The sequence below is a fragment of the Cryptomeria japonica genome, chromosome 9 (assembly GCF_030272615.1).
Source record: "Cryptomeria japonica chromosome 9, Sugi_1.0, whole genome shotgun sequence".
NCBI lineage: Eukaryota > Viridiplantae > Streptophyta > Pinopsida > Cupressales > Cupressaceae > Cryptomeria > Cryptomeria japonica.
Window position 1 is genome coordinate 683162563 of NC_081413.1, and position 20437 is coordinate 683182999.

Below are 20437 nucleotides of genomic sequence, written 5' to 3' on the forward strand. Positions count from 1 at the left end.
AAGCAGAGCTTTTTGTGTTTGTTGATATTCTGTTTTTTTTTTTGTTCTTTAATGTCTGATTTCAAATGTGTCGTGGGAAAAGTTCTATGAATTTTATTTCACTTTTCATTCTCTTTAGAATAGACATTTTCTTATTTTTTACATTGTTCCTTATTTCAACAGTGTATATTGGTGTTTGTAGAGTCATGTATTTGGTAGGAACATTTTGTTTGCTTCTAAGGACCAAGCAGCAAAGGAAAGATACTTTTCATCTATTTTAAGTCTGTTTTGTATGAGACTTGTTGATGAGAGCAGTTTTAAGGTTCATGTGGGGTTAATGGTAGATCTGTTTAATATGTTCAGGGATAGCCTTTTTAGAGTGATTTTGTCACTTGATTAAATGCAGTTGTTAAAGAAATGTGTATAATTAGAAATATTACAGTATTTTCATTGATACATTATTTAATGTTTTCTATGGAGCACACATTCTGTTGCAACTTTTATCATCTGTACATATAAAGAAAATTGCTGCCTTGATTTCTTCAGGTCTATATATCTCGTGCTTCACTTGAAAGTTTTTCATTAGTTGCGGACGCAAACTATATAAGTCAGAGCATTGGGCGGATTATGCGAGCATTATTTGAAATTTGTCTGCGTCGTGGTTGGTGTGCTATGGCTGTTCTTTTATTACAGTATTGCAAAGCTGTTGATCGCCAAATTTGGCCTCATCAACATCCTCTTCGGCAGTTTGAGAGGGATCTCTCATTAGAGGTTGTTGGAATTTTACTCGTGTAACTTCTGTATGGAAAGCAATTTTTTATTTTTTTCAACCATTTAAGTTTGGTTACTTGATGAACAGATATTAAGAAAACTTGAAGATAAGGATGTTCAGTTAAATCACCTTTCTGAACTAGAAGAGAAAGAGATTGGGGCTCTCATTCGGTACTTTCCTGCTGGAAAGGTTGGTTTTATGTTTGAACATGTGCTTCTTTGTACGGTTAAACTTTTATTTGAAAAATCATGTGTCATCATGCAGTTTTATATGTGAACAAATTTGATATGTCTAGATTTTAATCACTTTATTCTTCATTTTTATGAGGTGCAGATGATTAAGAAGTGTTTGGCAAGCTTTCCTTGTATTCATTTATCTGCTAATATAAGTCCAATCACACGGAGCGTTCTACAGGTAATATCATTGTTGCAGTTTTTTATGCTTCCTATTCAATATGTATATATATGTACATATGTGTACATGCATATGAATGTACATATGTACCATATATATGTGTAGACATACATTTTTTTATTCATTACACGCACACATATTATGTATGTATTTATGCACATGTGTGTAATGTATGTGTATGTAATATGTACATATGTATCATACATATAATGAATAAAAGAATGTACATACACACGTGTGTGTATGTATTCATATAATGAATTAAAAAAATGTGTGCATGTATTCATATAATGAATTAAAAAAATGTGTGCACTTTATATGACTGTGTACATACATTTTGTTATTTATTATATGTATGTTATATACATACATACGTGTGTGTATACATAAATACATATAATACACACTTGTGTGTATAATATGCATGCATATTTTTTACAAATAATGAATAAGAAATGTACATACTCACAAATGTGTGTATATATAATATATATGCATACACACAAATATGAATGCATCTAATGAATAAAAAAAATGTATGTATACACACGTGTATATATACATATATATGTGTGTGCACATACATTTCGTTGCTCATTATATGCATTCATCTGTATGTGTGTATGTACATATGTAGCTATATACACATTTTTTATGCATTATATGTATGATATATACACATATTACACACATATATTGCATATATATGTATACACACTTATGAATGCATATAATAAATAAAGAAAATGTATGTACACTATACACATACATGTGTGTGCATAGATATATATATGTTATGCATGCATGTACACACACGCACACGCACACGCACACACACATATACACATGTGCACACACATATGAATGCATATAATAAATAAAGAAAATGTATGTACACTATACACATACATGTGTGTGCATAGATATATATATGTTATGCATGCATGTACACACACGCACACGCACACGCACACACACATATACACATGTGCATGTATCATGCATAATACATATAATCAATAAAAATGTGTGTGGATGTTTACATACATTTTTCTCAATTCATTATATTTATATATCTTGTACATGTAATGAATGCAAATTAATGTATGTACACACACAATTAAGTATGTATGCATATATCGTATGTATATGAATTAAATAAAATTGTATATTTAAAAACACCCAGACACACACACCTTGCTGAGTTCACATTTATATATGATATCAATAACGTTATTCTGTTTGGCAAACATACAATTGCAGGTTGAGCTAATAATAACTCCAGACTTTGTCTGGAAAGATCATCTGCATGGAGCTGCTCAGCGCTGGTGGATCTTAGTTGAGGTTTGATGGTCTTCCTTCTTGTTTGCTTCCTAACTTGTTTGAGAGTTAAAACAGAGTAGTCTACTTATTTAGCTTACTTAATGAAATCTATATGCAAAAGTTTTATGCTCAATCGAAAATTGCTGCAGCCTAAGGAAAATTTGTTTTTGTGAAAATTGCGTATGGTATGCATTGCTTGATAATTCAAATATACGTATTCTTCTTAACCACTAGATGTCTTAATTAAAGAGCTTTTATATTCTTTTATGCATCTTTGAAGCAGCTTTGTTTGTGCACTATGGGGTAACCATTGATTTACTTAGCTACTACCCAATTAATTAAAATAATCTTAGAATTCTTTGCAAATTGAGTTATTTTACATTTACTAACTCGATAGATTGTAGTTGAGGAATGCAAATATTTTTGAAGGTCTCAAAAACCATGTCTTATCAACAGATGAGGTTTCCAGACTAGCACGAGGCTCTATTGAATGTCAGATCTATGACATTCAAAAGTAGCTTCAGGAGTCGCTGAATGTATATTAGAAGCTCTAGTTCTTTGGATAACATAAATAAGCTCTAGGAAAATAGGTAAGCTGCCTAACAAACAATAAGCTGTATGATCTCATTCTTACACTCTACCAGCTTGCAGTTAATAGAATATAAGCATGTTCAGAAATTTAACGAATTCCACTGTAGAAGAGCCTCTTTTGGCAAAGCACACATTACATGAGCCTGGAAAAACATGAAACCAGTGCTATCCATGGGAACAATAGAAAAAGTTCCAACTTTGTCATATCTAGGAAATGGTCTGCGTCTACGTAGTCATTAGGAAGCCAATCCCAACTTTGTTTTCGTACTCAAGATTGTTTTTTCTCTCCCCAGTCCCTTAAAAGTGAAAAAATGTGGAAATGTATTCTGATTATGCTTCTTCAGACTACTGTAATAGGGAAAAGATATTGTTCTCACCTCTCTTTGAATATTACTCTTCTAGCACCCATGAAATAATTGAAAAATAAATTGAATGAATGATTCAATAATCGGATAATGTATTCAACAATATACAAGCGTATATATAGAGATTACAAGACGACGTTCTAAATCAAGAACAAATCGTTTAAAGTGAACTACCAAAAAGCTAAACGCTAAATAAAGCTTAAAAGCTAATTAACTAAAAAGAAAAAATTAAATGCTAAATAAAGCTTAAAAGCTAATTAACTAAAAAGAAAAAGTTAAATGCTAAATAAAACTTAAAAGCTAATTAACTAAAAAGCTAAATGACCATAAACAAATAACTAAATATAGATGACTAAAATATAATTAAATATTCTAATAATAATGTTACTGCTTTTAACTTTTTAATCTCTCTGGAGTCATTCAGAAAGCAAAAAGACAAAATCCATTGAACATGAGAAAAGAAGAGATCCCCTTTATTGACGTTATTCCGTATTCTCTTACACCACTCTGGTTGCATACATATATATGTACACACATAAATACATAATACAAAATTTTCTTTTGCATGTGTTTATCATGAAAATATTTTTTTAATGATTTTCAGCCACCCCATGTGCATATGGAATTCTGAATCTTGTAGCCATGGTTTAATGCAATAAGTGGAGAATAATATATATTAATTTTTTCTTACGCTTTGTATATAGTTTTCACCTTATTCGCATTATCTAGATAAACTAACTATATTTCTTTATTCTTTTCCCTTTTAGCTTATCTTTTGCATCATATGTGCTATTGCTAGTTTACACATTCATTGATTAACTTTTATTTTTTTTTGTGTACATTGGAGCTTGGATTTAGTTTTATTGTTTCATTATATTCAATGATTATTAATTTATATATGAATGCCACAAATAGAAAATTCCATTATTAAATGAAAATCTGGAACCTTATTAATTTATTTAAAGTTGGATATTGTTGTGACGTTTTCACACATCGTTCCATTGCAAATGGGGACCCCTATTTTTCGCTTTTTTAGGATTAGTTTTCTTAGCTTAGTTCTAGGTTAGTATTGAGTCTTTCGTTATGAATCTTTGCATTGAAGAGGTATAGTAGATCAAGAGGTTAGAAATTGATCAAGTTTGTCTCTTTAAGATGAACCGAGGTTCGACACTTCCTTTGCCCAGCCAAAGTTTTATCACTTCCACTTCTCCCAGCACTGTCTGTGGGTGCCCAATCCTAATCACTCTCCTACCACTACACCCATTAACCTCCATCACATCCTAAACCTCCCTTCACTTAACTTAAACCTACCCTTCCATCTTACACCCTCACCTCCCTTCACTAACTTCCTTTCCACCTTACCCCTACCCCTATTCTTGTTAGGGTTTCAAGCAGATCCGAAGCAAATATGAACTAACAATTATATGCAGATTTAAATACAAAAGATAAAGAAATAAAACAGGACACAGATAACATAGAGATTTAACGTGGTTCACCTAGAATGCGTTACGTCCACCATACATAGCCGTCCAATCTTTCTTATTATCCAGCAAAAACAATACATCTACATTACAATGCCTTAAGCATCCCAGCCGCTTATAACATGCGTTTTTAGGGCAACAAACAAAGTCAGCCTTTTTTAGGGTTTTATTACAATGTCGGTTTTCATCAACAAAAACGGTCCAAAATTTTTTCTCGGGGGTTGCCGCCCTTGAACCCCCGCAGCGGGCTACCGCCCGCTTTCCCGAGACCCGACCCGGCTCTGGACCTCGGTGAGGATACGTGCTGAATGTACAGTACTTTGCTGATCAGTCGCCACATATCAACAATTCTATCCTAACATCCCCCTTCCCCTCATACCTTCTATCTCACACTCCCTTTAACCTACCATCCACACTATCTACCCCTTTACCCCTTTATTCCCCTAAAATCACCTATTCTAACCCACATCCCATAAGTCTTACTTCCTTTGTTTCCCTAAGATTACCTCTACCACACACCTATTAAGCTACCCTTTCCACCCTACCATCTACCCTCATCCTAGCCTATCCCTATCCCAAGCCCCTTACATCTCACACCCCTTACCCTTTTCACTATCCCTTATACCTCCCATTCCACTTTACTCCTCATATCCTAACTCCTACCTCCCACCGCAGCACTTTTTATAACCCCGTATCCACTTTCAATTACCCCTTATGTCTCCCTTTCCCCAGCATCTTCTCCTTCCCTTCCTCACGTGGCATTTCCCTTACCACTCTCCCCTTCCCCCACAACACCTCACATTTCTTCATCACATCTTGGGCCCCACACACTCTAAAATGGAGAATTAAATAAATTCTTTCAAGGACTCTCCTGCTGGGCCCCACACAACTCAAAACGGAGAATTGAATTAACTTTTTATTAAAGACTTATTCTAGGACCCACCAACCACTGGTTTTGGGAATTTAAAATGTTTTTTTTGTCTTTGATATTGCACGGGCCCCACTAGAATGTTTGGAAGAAAAGTTCTCTTTTTAGAAATTTTAAAAGGGAGGGCATCCACCTCACTCCATCCACCTTATTCCCCAGTGGCACTTCTTTACAACATCGCCCCATCCTTTTTGCCACCGCATCCTCTTTGCTGTTACACCTTTCATCCCTTCTCACATTCGTGGCATGTTTTGGACTCCACTAAAATTTAACGTTAAAAAATATAAAGCAGTTCACTTCAAAGTTGATTCAAAACTTCTAGCTTCGTACCTACAGATCCACCTTGAGGGGAGATATTAATCACTGATTGGCTCCAAAGGAGAGAAGATTTTCAAGCAAAAATGAGGTGAATTATAAGGGATAAGCTGTGTAAGAGGAGATTCAAGCAGGCTTGTTCCTAATCACGGGGAATTTTTATCAGATCTTCAGGAAGAGATCAGGCCTCATTCACTCTTGGTTCAAATACAATTTCCAGTGGATTAATTTCTCTGAGTTTAGACCACAATCAGATCTAAGTATTATTTCATACTCAGAAATATGATTAATGTGCATGATGTTTAATTCAAGTTTTGTGTCTTTGCAGGTATGGTTGTAAACAAATAATGGAGCACAAGGAATATAAGATGATGATAAACCAAGAATGGGGAATCCTCCACATAAGGGAAGAGATCTGATCTGTGCATCTCCACATGAAGAATGCACTCAGATAGAATTAATCCTGCAAATACAGAAAGTCCTAAAATCAGACCAAAGCTTATAAAAATCAGGCCTGATTCAATTGTGCAAGCAAGGGAATTTGATTGATCAATCATCTGCTACAAAAGAACCTTTGATGGCCGATTCAGTGAAGAAGGTTTTGACAACGAAAGATGAAGTTTTGACTGATGTAATGACCGATTTCCCTTAGAGATTAAAATTTGATGAACTTAGTTTCTAAATCTGGATGAAGCTTTGGAAAGCAAATGGATTACAAAGGTCTTCTTGAGGTTAATCTGATATGGATGACTAAGACTTAGGATCTGAGTTGATGGAATGAGTTTCGTCAAGTGAAGAAAACTGTCCAGTGTTCCCAATTTGAAGCGAAATCCCTCCTAAGGCTTTCTTTAAAAGGTTGATTTGATATTTTTCACATTGGAGTGACAGGGACTTGAGATTTGAACGAGTTATTGACCATGAACAATGAAGAATTTGGACGCAAACACCAAATTCGCTCTTGTACCTCTCAGGAGGACAGGAGCGTATTTTTTAAGAGAGATTCTTGCCCAAGTTGGATGGAATACTTCATTCCAAGGCCTTGTTTGATACGAAATACACTTATCTATCCCTTGAGGAAGCATGACAACGAGTTTTGGACTTGAAGAGTTGAAGGAGAAGTTGGGAATTTGATTGAAACAATCAAATTCGCTCATGTACCTCTCAGGAGGACAGGAGCGAATTTCCCTATAGCCTTCTCTCGCTTCTAACTTGGATTAAAATCTTTGTTTCCAGGTCGTTGATTGGAGAGAAACCAGCTTGTGCATTCCTTTAGAAGTGAATTCAAGCAAAGATTGATGATGAAAGGTGGAGAATTTGAGTAACATTGCTAAATTCGCTCCTGTACCTCTCACAGGGATAGGAGCGAATTAACTAAAGGGTCTCGTACCTCTCTAAGGTACACAAGCGAATTTGTCAAGGCTTGTCTTTGATCCAAAATTTTGAGCAAGCAAACCTTAAAGGTGACTTCTAAGCATAGCAACGTAAGCAAAGGTGAAGAGTGAGTTTTTGATCAGCATCTAAGCCTCATGCTCCTAATTCGCTCAGGTCTCTTCCAAAGGGACAGGAGCGAAGTTATTCAAGCTCATGTACCTTGCTAAGATCAAGAAGACTGGATTAAGAGAAAGAATGGACAAAGAGAAGGAATTGACTTATACATGCCCTTGGGAATGAATTCAAACCAAGTTGAATGACACAAAGTGAGGAATTTGTTCAAGTTTGTCTAATTCGCTCCTGTCCCTTCCAAAGGTACATGAGCGAGTTTCCTAGTGGATCCCGTACCTCTCTAAGGTACATAAGAGAACTTGTTAAGATTCGCCTTTGATCCAGCATTTTGAACAAGGGGACCCCTTAAGGTGATTTGCTAGCATGTTCTAAGGCCAAGGCAACGTGAATGGAGGTGAGAAGAGAACGTTTAATAGATATCCAAGCCTAATACCTCTAATTCCAAGGGTACAGGAGCGAAATTCTTGAAAAGACTTCCTGTCTCACCCAAACCATTAAATGGATCCCATCTGTAGCAAAATTGAAGGCAAATCAACTTGATTGTGGTGAAGGAAGGATTTAAAAGTTGAGTCTAAGGCAAGAGAAAAGAACAGAAGTATGAATTGAGCAAATTCACTAATGTACCTCCCGAAGGTACAAGAGCGAAATTCCCTTGAAGAGGAGTGATTTGCTAATAAGGAAACTTTGAAGGTTTTGTTGAAGATGATTCTAATGCTCAAACATTCTAAACCTCCCTAAGATCATAAGGACAAAGCATGCCTTCCTCAAATAGTGATAAAACTTCAGCATCTCCTAGTTCGCTCATGTCCCTCTCTAAGGTACAGCAGTGACCTTGTGATAGAGGCATGTACCTCTTGAAGGTACAAGAGCGAAATCATGACAAGAGCAAAAAGGAATTGGAGAGAAGGCTAAATGCAAGTTGGCATTGATGCATTAACACAACTAATTGCACCTTTGGCGCCAAAACAAATTTCAAATTTCAATGACTAAGTTGGCCAACCTAAAGGGAAATGCAATTAATTTTATTCATTAGAACAAGTCGGCTTTGTAATCAAAAGGTGCAAACCCCTATGCGAGTGCCTATATAATGGTTGATCCTTAAAGCATTCAAAATTCATTCAAACAAATCCTTCTCCAAAGTAAACTTAAGAGCAAATTTGAGAAGCGAGTTCTAGCAATTAGTAGGCGAATTTCAAAACTTAATAAGGCGGGGCAAGACAAATTCAACAATCTTCAAGCCTAGACCTGATTCTCCAAAGTGCGAATTAAAGGAGCAATGAATATAATTGATGATTGAGGAGGCGAAATTTAGATTTAAAATGCAAGCTTGCAGAACAACGATCCTCCAAAGGTGAATTTGGTATATTTAAGGTGCAGATCCGATCCTTTTGAGGGAGCGAACTCATTAGGATATTCAAAGAAAGGATTAAATTCATCATAGAAAGAGCAAATTTGCTAAAGCGAAGGACAATCTCCCCTAAACCTGCACCTATCAGACCTGCAAATCACAAAAAATTAGAGATTATGTCAAATTGAGAGACTGTATAAACTATATATCATATGTGTTTGATATTCACTTATTTGTTTTGGAGTAGTCAGAGGGACCAGATTGGAGGGAGATCAGAACGAGGATCTCAAGAAGAATATATCAACATCAAGGGCAAAGGAAGACCTCTTCAAGAAGATCTCATAGACAAATACAAGAGAATCAAGGAAAGGTACATCGTTCATCAAGTACATCAAGGACAAAGGAGGATCAACCAAAGTCATTGCAAGGGTACGTTGAACATGATCGAAGAAGTAGACAGTTTCAGAAGAGTTAATCAAAGTCCTCTTCTCATCATCATTACATTGAGTGTCAAGGGATATTGCTCAACGTTCCTTAACCAAGCACAATTGCAAGATTGAGGTGGCATCCTAGTCACTATTCCTCCAATCAGAAAAAACATGTCTAGATGCATTGTACCTAGTTCATATGTGGATGCACGAACTTAGAGGCACCTACCCCCGTTATCCATTGGTCGAATATTCCAAAGAAGACATGTGTCCAAATAATGCAATTATTTCATTGGCCAGAATTTAGTTTGTTGTAACAAACCTTAATTAGGGTTTTCATTGTAAAATCTCGGCTATTGATCTCAAATTGATCCAAGCCATTGAATTGTATTGAGAGCACTATAAAATGCTCAAGCTCTTCATTTTGCAAAGGTTAATGGTCGATGAATAATTAATAGCTAATAGTAAGTAGAATAGAATAGCCAATAGAATAGAAGTTAGAGTAAAGTAGGAATAGAATAGAAGTTAGAGTAAAGTAGGAAGAGAAGGCAAGAAATTGTTGCCTAAATTGTAAATGAACTCCATTTTCATTGAAGTTATGGTGAAGTGTGTTATTTCTTTGCAATATGCATGGTCTCTTGTTGGATCTTCATGTTAGATGGTAAATAATTAGATTGAATGGATAAAAATTGTTGAATGTACTCATGTGGAATCCACCTAGTCCATACCACTAGCCTTTTACTGATTGTAAAAGCGCCCTGCGTGGTCAATTGGCATTGAATGAGATTAATCTCGAATTTTTATGCGTCTATTGTTCATGCATTAACTTGAATGGTGATCAGTGTCTGATGGTGTAACGATTTGAACATATTCAAAGCGTCCCTTAGAAGATTGCACTGAGTTGGTGTCGGATTGTTCAACCTGATGGTGAGACCCAACTCAGTAGGACTGCACCTAGTCGTTCATCTACATTCTTACATTCTAGGTCTTACAATAGACTTTCTGAACCCTTTACCTTTTGGCTATTTCTTTATCTCCCAGCTAGTAGATAGGACCCAAGTTCCACGAAATTAAGCGTTCAGGCAATCAAACGTAAGTCCCTTTGTGAATCCCAGCATAATCACATCAGACCAAATTGAGCTTATCCACACGTAGAGACCCTACATATAAGAACCTTGGAGTTATTTCGATTGATCCTTAGGCAAATTTTCAGCATTCGGATAACTTTGTTCAAGAGAGGATAAGATACCTTGGTATTTTATTCTGTGTTCGCATGTGCCTAAAAAACACTTCAACAGATACATATGCGGATATCAATAGAAAGGAAGTTTTGCCTTCCTTAGTCATTGAGGTCATTTGTTTCTATAATTTTTCTTGTTTATGTTATCTTTGGGCCTCATATATATTTATGTTTGTGTCTATCCTATTTACTTTGTACCTTAATATAACTACATTTTGAAATATATAATTTAAGATGCCTTTCAGATTTACCTCAACAGGTTTTGTACTTAATCACTAATGTTGATTTGACTTTGGTCACTTGTTAAGACTCCATAGTTGTGTTTCCTTTTCTGCTGATAAATCTGATGTCTTTATGTGCCATCTTCATTTCTTGTGTTAGGATTCGGAGAATGATCACATCTATTATTCGGAACTGTTCATTTTGTCAAAAAAGATGGCAAGAGTTGGTCAACAAAAACTTACATTCACAGTACCTATATTTGAGCCTTGGCCTCCACAGTACTACATACGGGGAATTTCAGACATCTGGCTGCAGGCAGATGTCTTTCATACTGTCTCCTTCCAGCAACTGATTTTACCAGAGGTCACTTTTCATACTATTCATATGTATTATGGACATTTAAGGACTTTTGAAGGCAATTTTTCAGATTAAACTGCAAGTAATCAAAATTAGCAATCAGGAATTCTCTTTGATGTATGCTACATTGGCATTTTGCAGTTACATACTCCACACACTGAACTTCTTGATTTGAGGCCTCTTCCTGTTACTGCTCTTGGCAACCGTAACTATGAGGAACTTTACAAGTTTTCACATTTCAATCCAATTCAAACCCAGGTAAAATATTTCCTTCAAAATTCTTCCATGCATGGCCTTCTTATACATTAGATATTTGATCCTCTTTTTTTAATTATATTAATGGCAAGCTTGCTTTAAGAAATTTCAATGATGTTGTAAGGCATAATATGCAGGCATTTCATATTCTGTACCACACAGACAAGAATGTCCTTCTAGGTGCACCAACAGGAAGTGGAAAAACGATATCTGCAGAACTTGCCATGCTCCATCTTTTCAATACTCAACCAGACATGAAGGTGGAATACACATTCTTTTGAAAAGCTTAGTTCCTCCAGCTCATGCATAAATTTCAATCTTCAAATGCACAGCCTGTAAATCAATTTTTAGATTCTGCTAACATTATGAAATTGTATTATTATTCATATAAATGTATCAAATTTGTTGTATGAAATAAGTTTATAATCCAATTCAAACATCAAAGTCAATTGGGAGTGACACATGCAGGTTATTTATATTGCACCAATGAAGGCCATTGTCAGAGAAAGAATGAATGATTGGCAGAAAGGGCTTGTACTGAGTTTGAAGAAAAAGATGGTATGCGTGCAACAAATTTTGTTATCAATAGCTTTTTAAATATGAATGTATAATTACTTTACTAATAGTTGTAACAAGTATATAAAATAATTAATTTCCTAGTTCTTTCCAGGTTGAGATGACTGGAGACTTTACTCCAGATCTCAAGGCACTTCTTTCAGCAGATATAATTGTTTCAACTCCAGAAAAATGGGACGGCATCAGCCGTAGTTGGCATCATCGCAAATATGTGATGAAGGTTTTTTTTAAGTTACTGATTGATATTTGTGTTCCTAATGATCAATGGGGTAAAAAATTATTTAGAAAAGAATTGTTTCAGATAGTTGTCACGGTTCTGTTATATATTTTTATAGAAAAACTGTTAAATATAATTTTGATGTCTAGCTGTTCAGTACAATAATGATAGTGATAACAGATTACTACGAAGGCATACATTTTATTCCTCGTAGATTATGACTATGACTCTGATTGGTATGTGTTTTCTTTTATTTTTTAAATATGAATGACGCAGGTTGGACTCTTGATATTAGATGAAATTCATTTACTTGGAGCTGACCGTGGACCTATTCTTGAGGTAAGTTTTTAAACATGAAATGGAAAACAGTTGAAATTTTATTTTAATTCAATTGATGAAAGCATCATTGGTAATCTTAAAATCTGGTAAATAGCTGGTACTTATATTCGAATTACCATGCATATTACATATTGATATATTGATATAATTGCTCAAAACCATATTGTATGTGATACATGTCAAATGCATGGATATCCTGCTTGCATATTATATGTACATAATATATATATTTGTATAGAATATACATATGGATGTTTATATATATTATGTATATACCGATACATACATATATACATTTGTACAAAGATATCTATATATGCGCTCACATGGATATTTATATTTATTATGTATATACAAATACATACATAGATATATTTGTATAGAGATATACATAAAACCATAGTTGAACTACTCGCAAAAAGCAAAAACTCACCAAGGCCCAAATAATAAACTCAGCGAAAACTCGGCAAAAACTCAACAACTTAAAAAAATGCTTAAATTTAATTAGAAATGGATTTTTCTGCAATATTCAACTAGGAGATGTATCCAATGAGTCAATAAATGAGTGCACAAAAGAAACAAGTTGAGTCTAGATATATTTGATTGATTTAAATGCAAATTGGGTACAAAATATCATCCTTTTGTGGAATGTTGATGGCCGGTAGACTGAAACAAAATGAAATAGCAAATTGTTTTTGCAAAACTAAACGTAAATACTACATCAAAACATTTTACATCTTCCTCTTCGCAGCTTTAGTGAAAACCAGGGGAGAGATAGAACTAGAGGGTCTAGTCCTAGGAGTCTGATGTGGCTCCTCCACCTCACCAAAATGAGGTTGAGGGTAGCACCCCTAGTGGGGGTTTGAGGGTGAGAGAGAGAGAGAGGGGTAGAGAGATAGGTCTCTTGGGGGAGAGAGGAGAGAGTGAGATAGAGAGTGGCAGAGAGGGTATAGAGGAATAGTGATAGGGAGATAGATTAGTCTAAAATTTGAGGCAGATAAAGTGAGTGAGATAGAGAGAGCGAGAGAACACTGATAGAAGCCTACTGATTACTGAAATTTGACTAAGTCTGAAAATTGAAAAGATCTTCTAAAACCTAGAATTTGCATTATAACTTTTAGAGATCTAAAACCACTCTCAAACATTCTGCCAATATATACATGAAATATAACTTAAAGTATACTTAAATGTTATATTTCATGTATATATTCTGATAAAAAAATGAGACTGACTTGAAAAGAAAAAAAATAGATATTTTTTTGATGTGTTTGGGCCTGTTTTTTTTATGCTGCCGAGTTTTTGCTAGAGAACTCGGCAAATTTTTTGTGCGAGTTAATGGCGTAAATACTCGCCGAACAAAACATCTCACCGAGTACTCCGTAAGTATTCCATCTATGCATATAACACAGATGCACACGCAGATGCACATGCACATGCACATGCACATGCACACACACACATGTGAGTACACATTGATATTTATATATATTATGTATACACAAATACATTCCTAGATATATTTGTACAAAGATATCTATATACGTATTTGTATATGTATTTATATATCATGTATATACTAATACATACGTAGATATATTTGTACAGATATATCTTTAGATTTGTTTGTATGTATATCAGGTAATCTATGTATACATTTGTATATACATATCACATGCGCACACACATTTGCATAAATGAGGGATGAAATAAATGGTCAAATCAGGAATGAAATAAATGTTCAAGCATAAAAAATATTGCTTGCTACTATATTAAACACGCCTTTTGCTACTTTATCTAAATCTCAGGTAAAATGTATATGGATAATCTATGCATATCATATCTACCATCAAAAACAGCTACCATGATCAAATCATAGATTCTAACATTATATATATGCAGGATAGATAGAGAGGGGTTTGCTAGATGTTATATATATTTTTGTTAACCTCATGTCTTGTATCTTTGAATAGGTTATTGTTTCCCGGATGAGATATATTTCTTCACAAACAGCACGTCCAATTCGCTTTGTAGGCTTGTCAACTGCATTAGCAAATGCTCGGTAAGGCTGTCTATTCAATTATATCTTTTAAAAATAATTCCTATATTATTCATCGTTTGTTTTGAATTTTTGCAGAATATATTGTGCATTTCGATCCACAAGTATTGTTCCTATTTCGTTTCAAATAATATTGTTTCTGTTACATGGTCTTGTGTTGATTATTGCAATAATTCAAGTCGAAATAGGAACTGTAAATCTCTGGTACTTATCTGAATGAGGAAATAATGTGGTTGAACTGCTCTGGAAGAGAATGAAATTAATTGTCATTCATTTACAACAAATTAGAGGTGTTCTTGATGATTCTGGTAAATTTCATTCTTAGTGATCTGTATATATTCTGAACTTTGTGATTGATTACTAATGCCTGAAAATTGAGTTTTGATGGCAGTGAATAGGAAAGATTATGTAATTCACATGCTTTGGCTGTGAATAATACAAACTGCATGATTATATAGTAGTTTGAGGCAAAGTAGATTTATTTGAGGCAAAGTAGATTTATCTTTTCTCTTGGACCTTTTGTTACTAGTCTTCATGATCAGTGGGTATAGGTCGGTGACTTCTGATCCCTTTCATATTGTCATATTTATTGTGTGTTTTTTGATCAGTGACTTGGCTGACTGGCTGGGTATTGATGATGCTGGGCTTTTCAACTTCAAGCCAAGTGTGAGACCAGTACCGCTTGAAGTTCACATTCAGGTAAACTGTATTGTTTTTTTATGATTTGTTTTGCTCTCAATTTCATATCTGGATTCTAATTTTCTGCTGAGAAATATTTACTATCATTTCTTTTGGTATTGTGTAAAACAAAAGAAAGTTTCCTTATATAATGATTGAGAGGTGCAACCTCCTGTCTTCAACTTCAAAATTTAAAAACACTTAAAACAAATGCAGACTCTCTGCTTCTGATTCAACACATGAATTACAGTTTAGAAAGTTAATTTTATTCCAACCAAATACTCAGACATACATCAAATCTGCAAACTTATTAGTTACAATCATGGCCTTTCATTTGCCTCTTTGAACATTATCTCATTATATTGTTCCTCATCTCCGCTCATTCTCATCTGCAACCACCCCTCACAAAATCTTGACTGTTCCACAATGCCTTGTGTCTTCTGATGCCTCTACTCACTTTCCTCTGTATCTTATTCTCACACAATCTCTCTATCCGAGACTCAACTCTTTCCCTCTTGGGCCGCTACTCCCAATAACCTCTCTTTTGCTAATTTTATGGTATTTTTTATAAACTGCAATTTTTACATTGTTTCATTTTCTCTTCCTCTTGGTTGACAATAGTTCGAGTTGTTTAATGTCCTTTCAGTTTACCAATTTCTCATTATTGCTAGTTGATGGATTTGCTAATGTTCTTCAATCGACCCCTGCTGTTTTGCCTTCATCTGCTCAATGCCTCCCTTTGCTTAATACTTTGACATTGGGAGCTGAATGCTGTCTATTTCGATAGGCAATGCTTCAGGTGGAATAGAAGACTTTTATTCTGTTCAACCCCCCAACTGCAACCTTACTTGGAACATCAATATTGTGGCATTAAAACATGAAAGTTTCAAGAGCGTTTTCCACAGATCTATTCCACACTGCAATAGCAAGCGACACATTATCAATGCATTCAAATTCTTACCATTTTGAAATGAGAAGTCTGTGGCCAAGGAAGATGTTATTTGTGATTTGGTTCTTCTTGGTCAAACGACCCAAATTGTGCCTCAATGCAAACCGTTATCCAACTTGTCATGAGACTTATAATATGATTGATCGAATGTTTCATATTTGATTCATTCCCTATTTTAATAACTAAAGTGATTGTGATAGCGAAACAGTCATTTGTCGAATTGATGAAGCATGGTTAGTGCATGGAAACCAACAATCATTTCAACTTCCTTCCAAGAGCTTGGATTTTCTTTAAAATTTGCAGAGATGAATAACTCAACATTCTTAAGTTTTTTGCTGAGCATTTTGGTTTCAAATTCTATCGAACTTTTTAATTTTCATTTTCATTGAACTCATCAATTGTCAATTATTTTCATGACAAAATTTGTCGTGAGCTGGAGCCAACAACATGGTGAAAACGTAACTCTTCAAATTTGATTGCATAGATAGTTCCCAACACGGAGAGGTGCCAAATAAAACCAAAACAAACCAAAATTCAAGAAAACAAGTTAGAAATATTTTTGTTGGTGCTGATTGGCTGTTCACTTGGGTGCTCCTACACCATATAACAATTAATAATGAATCCTTGTTTTTTTTTCTGTTTTTGTTGCCTGAAGTGCATTAAAAGATCCAACCTTTATTGTGGTTTTTACCTTGAATTTAATATTTTGAGGGCCAAATTACAAAGATTAAGGGGTGATGTTGAACCAAGTGTTCCCCTCTTAGCAGTCATCTTATTCTATTTGAATCAAGACCTTTTCTTGATCTATGATTTTTTTAATATTATTAAGCTTCTTTATTTGATCTATTCTTATCGAGGCACATTGACTCTTATGCAAATAGTTGTATAATTTGAAAAATAAATTGAATGAATGATTCAATAATCGGATAATCACATTGAACGATATACACACGTATATATAGAGGTTACATGACAATGTTCTATAATTAGAACATAACGTTAAAGTAAAAGACTAAAGAGCTAAATGCTAAATTAAGCATGAAAGCTAAATTAAGCGTGAAAGCTAATTTAAGCTTAAAAGCTAATTACATAAAAAAAGTAAATGACCATTAACCAAGGAACTAAAAATAGGTGACTAACATAGAATTAAATATTCTAATATAATTCATATCTACAAAAGAGTATGGTTTTGGAAAATAATTGAATCAATAATCGAATGATATTGAATGATATTAATAACGAATATACAAGTGTATATAAAGGAATTACAAGATGGTGTTCTAAAGAGAACGAACCATTAATCTAAAGCTTCAATATGAAGGTAAAACGCTTAAAGCAATAAATAAAGCTAAAAGCTAAAATCTAAAAAGCAAATTATGCGTTCTTATAAAAGAAGCAATAGTTTCACTTAACAAACTAAAAAGCAAAAAGCTAAATGGGTCGACAACTGAGATGACAAACTAAAAAGTTAAATGGCGAACTAAATGACCATTAATAGAACCACTAAAAAGGTTACTGACTAAAAAAATTAACTATTCTAATACCCTCCTTTAATGGTCTTGTATCAACTAAGTACCCGACAAAAGACACTGCAGGTCTTTTTCTCACAAATGCAAATACACTTTGTTGTTGCAAAGACCCTCCCAGGATCTGCAAAGTGTTAATGACCAAGAATAGTTGATTCCGTTTGATTGATGTAATCCTCACACGCAAATTATAGAACTATCACACACGAATTACTGAAACATGAAACCATGATTGAGGAGAAAATTGAAAAACTAAGAAATTTGAGGTTACAAATCATTGTTTTTGTGGAAAAAAGGGTAAAACCCGGAAAACCAAAAATCCTACGCGAACATTGTGGATCACAAATGATAATTTTTCCTTAAAAAATTATAAACCCTGTGAATAATTTTTGAGGAAAAAATCATGAAAACCCTGGAACCATTTTTCGAGGGAAAAATTGTGAAGACTCTAAACTGTTGCGTGACAAACAAAACCAGAGTATCAAAACTCGCCGCGAGTCAGGCGAGTTTGCCAAGTTGGCGAGTCGAGCCAAGCTCGACGAGTTTTGACAACTCGTGACTCAGACTCGGCGAGTTTTGCTCATAACTTGCCAAGTCCGAGCTCCAGGACTCGCGTCGCGGCATGTCAATGTTTTGACTTAAAAAAACAAAAAAAAAAGAGTTTTTTGACATGTTTTTTTTGTATTTCTTTTTCATTTAACCCTAAAAGGTCTTCTAATTGCTAGTTGTGAGAAGAAGAGAGGAAAAGTGAGAGAGGAAGGAAAACAAGAGGCCATAGGTTTTCAACTAGCAGGGAAGAAGAGCATCAAGGAGACCACAAATCACATTGGACACTGACTCCTCTCCGATCACTCTAATGGAGATCGATTTAGAGTCTGAGTGGATCAGTGAGTCTATCGATCCCGTCTTTACTGAGGACCATGAGTGGGTTGATCAGTCAGATAGAGAGGCTGAGGCTGTGGCAATGGTAGAGGAGGATAGAGCACGATCCGACATAGGTACAACTGATGTTGATCACTGTGGCACCTCACAATTGGAGACTATGGCTACTTAGTCATCCATGACCTACCTTAGATGCCTTTGTGGTAGATAGATAGACTACTTTGAGGCTGAGGCTGAGGATGAGGATGAGGATGAGCCAACATTTGACAACATTTATAACTCTATATATCTATGTTTTCTATTTCCTTCAGCTACAATTTACTTTTCTAATTTTCTACGCATGTGATGGATGTATGTGATCAAATTAGCTTCTATTTGATGATGTTATAGTATCTTTAAGCTTTATTCAATAATGTGTGCATGAAGCAAGTTTTAAATCGTTAAAAATCTCTAAATTTCAAGGGTTTTTTTGATTTTGCCGAGCCATTGCCGAGTCATAGCCAAGTCACGAGTTGAGTTGGCCTTGCCGAGTCCGAGTCTGAGAACTTTGGACAACACCAGACATCACGCGGCAAAACCTTGATTTTTGAGGAACCCATGATTTTTTTGTGGAAAAAATAAAAAAACCGACAGACAATTTTTTAGGAAAAAAATCATGAAAACCCTGAGATCTGTAGGATGAGAGGCCTGCCCAAAACAATATGATCAAGGCAACGATATTCAAATATCGTCAACATGCGTTGTTTCTAGGTGTTGTTGCGGCTGTTTAACTTTTGATTGTGTTCAAACATGATGTTGGTCAAAGATGCCATCATTAAAACCGAGATTGAAGAAGGTCAACCTTGTGAAGGCACAAAAAACGAGACCGAAGAAATTGATTAAAAGTCAGAATAGAAACAACTGCACAAAGAATCTAAAACCTTGGAGTGGAATTCGAGGCACAAATCCCAATGTGCAAATTTTGAGGTTTGCTAAAAACCTAGAAATTATAATTTTGAAAAATGTTGAAGACCCAGAAATTTGTGTAAAATCAGAATAGAAACAACTGCACAAAGAATCTAAAACGTTGGAGTGGAATTCGAGGCACGAATCCCAATGTGCAAATTTTGAGGTTTGCTAAAAACCTAGAAATTATAATTTTGAAATTTGTTGAAGACCCAGAAATTTGTGTGCAAACCGTAGGGCACAGAAAAATAATCAGCAAAAAGGCACAGATCCCGAGGAGTATGCTTGCAGAAAACGTGAATTTTTTGAAAAGAATCAGAAAAATTTTCTGCATTAAAAAACTGTGATTTTTCGATTTCTACTGAACAAAGAAAAAAACACCATTTTCTTCCAAAACAACTTTCGAAAAAAACTCGCGAGGTGCAATTTTTGTAAAAAATCGGGTGATCAGGGCTCATGGTGGGAGGAAAAATTGCCACGAAAATCACAAAAGGGTCTTTCAGCTAGGAAGACTCTTGTCGTAGCAACAGACACGGGCAAAAATCCATGTGTGCAGAGAAACGTAGACCTTTAAAATAAATTGCTGCCGCCCAAACACTTACTGGCCACAAAACACGAAAATCGTGCAGAAAGAAAACTGAAATCGCGACTGTCAAAATGCGACCCACATGCATATTGTTGGCCAAAAAATCTGTCACCAGAAAAAGAAACACGAGTCATCAGAAAAAACGGTGTCGCCAAAAGCCCT

At 35.0% G+C, this 20437-nt stretch overlaps 1 protein-coding gene across 2 annotated transcripts in view; it reads left to right on the top strand.

The window, feature by feature from the left end:
• The window catches only part of LOC131073972 (DExH-box ATP-dependent RNA helicase DExH14), a 247896-nt gene that overhangs the window by 171768 nt on the left and 55691 nt on the right, over positions 1–20437 (top strand). For both annotated transcript variants that reach the window (XR_009113014.2, XM_058010506.2), the window contains exons 25-36: positions 526–750; positions 839–940; positions 1085–1165; positions 2429–2509; positions 11069–11272; positions 11408–11524; positions 11659–11781; positions 11990–12079; positions 12192–12317; positions 12591–12653; positions 14624–14712; positions 15318–15408. Coding sequence is in view for 1 of the 2 variants with exons in the window: in XM_058010506.2 (XP_057866489.2) it covers positions 526–750; positions 839–940; positions 1085–1165; positions 2429–2509; positions 11069–11272; positions 11408–11524; positions 11659–11781; positions 11990–12079; positions 12192–12317; positions 12591–12653; positions 14624–14712; positions 15318–15408 (1392 nt within the window). In the remaining variant the exon portion in view is untranslated. The remainder of the gene's footprint in view (positions 1–525; positions 751–838; positions 941–1084; positions 1166–2428; positions 2510–11068; positions 11273–11407; positions 11525–11658; positions 11782–11989; positions 12080–12191; positions 12318–12590; positions 12654–14623; positions 14713–15317; positions 15409–20437) is intronic.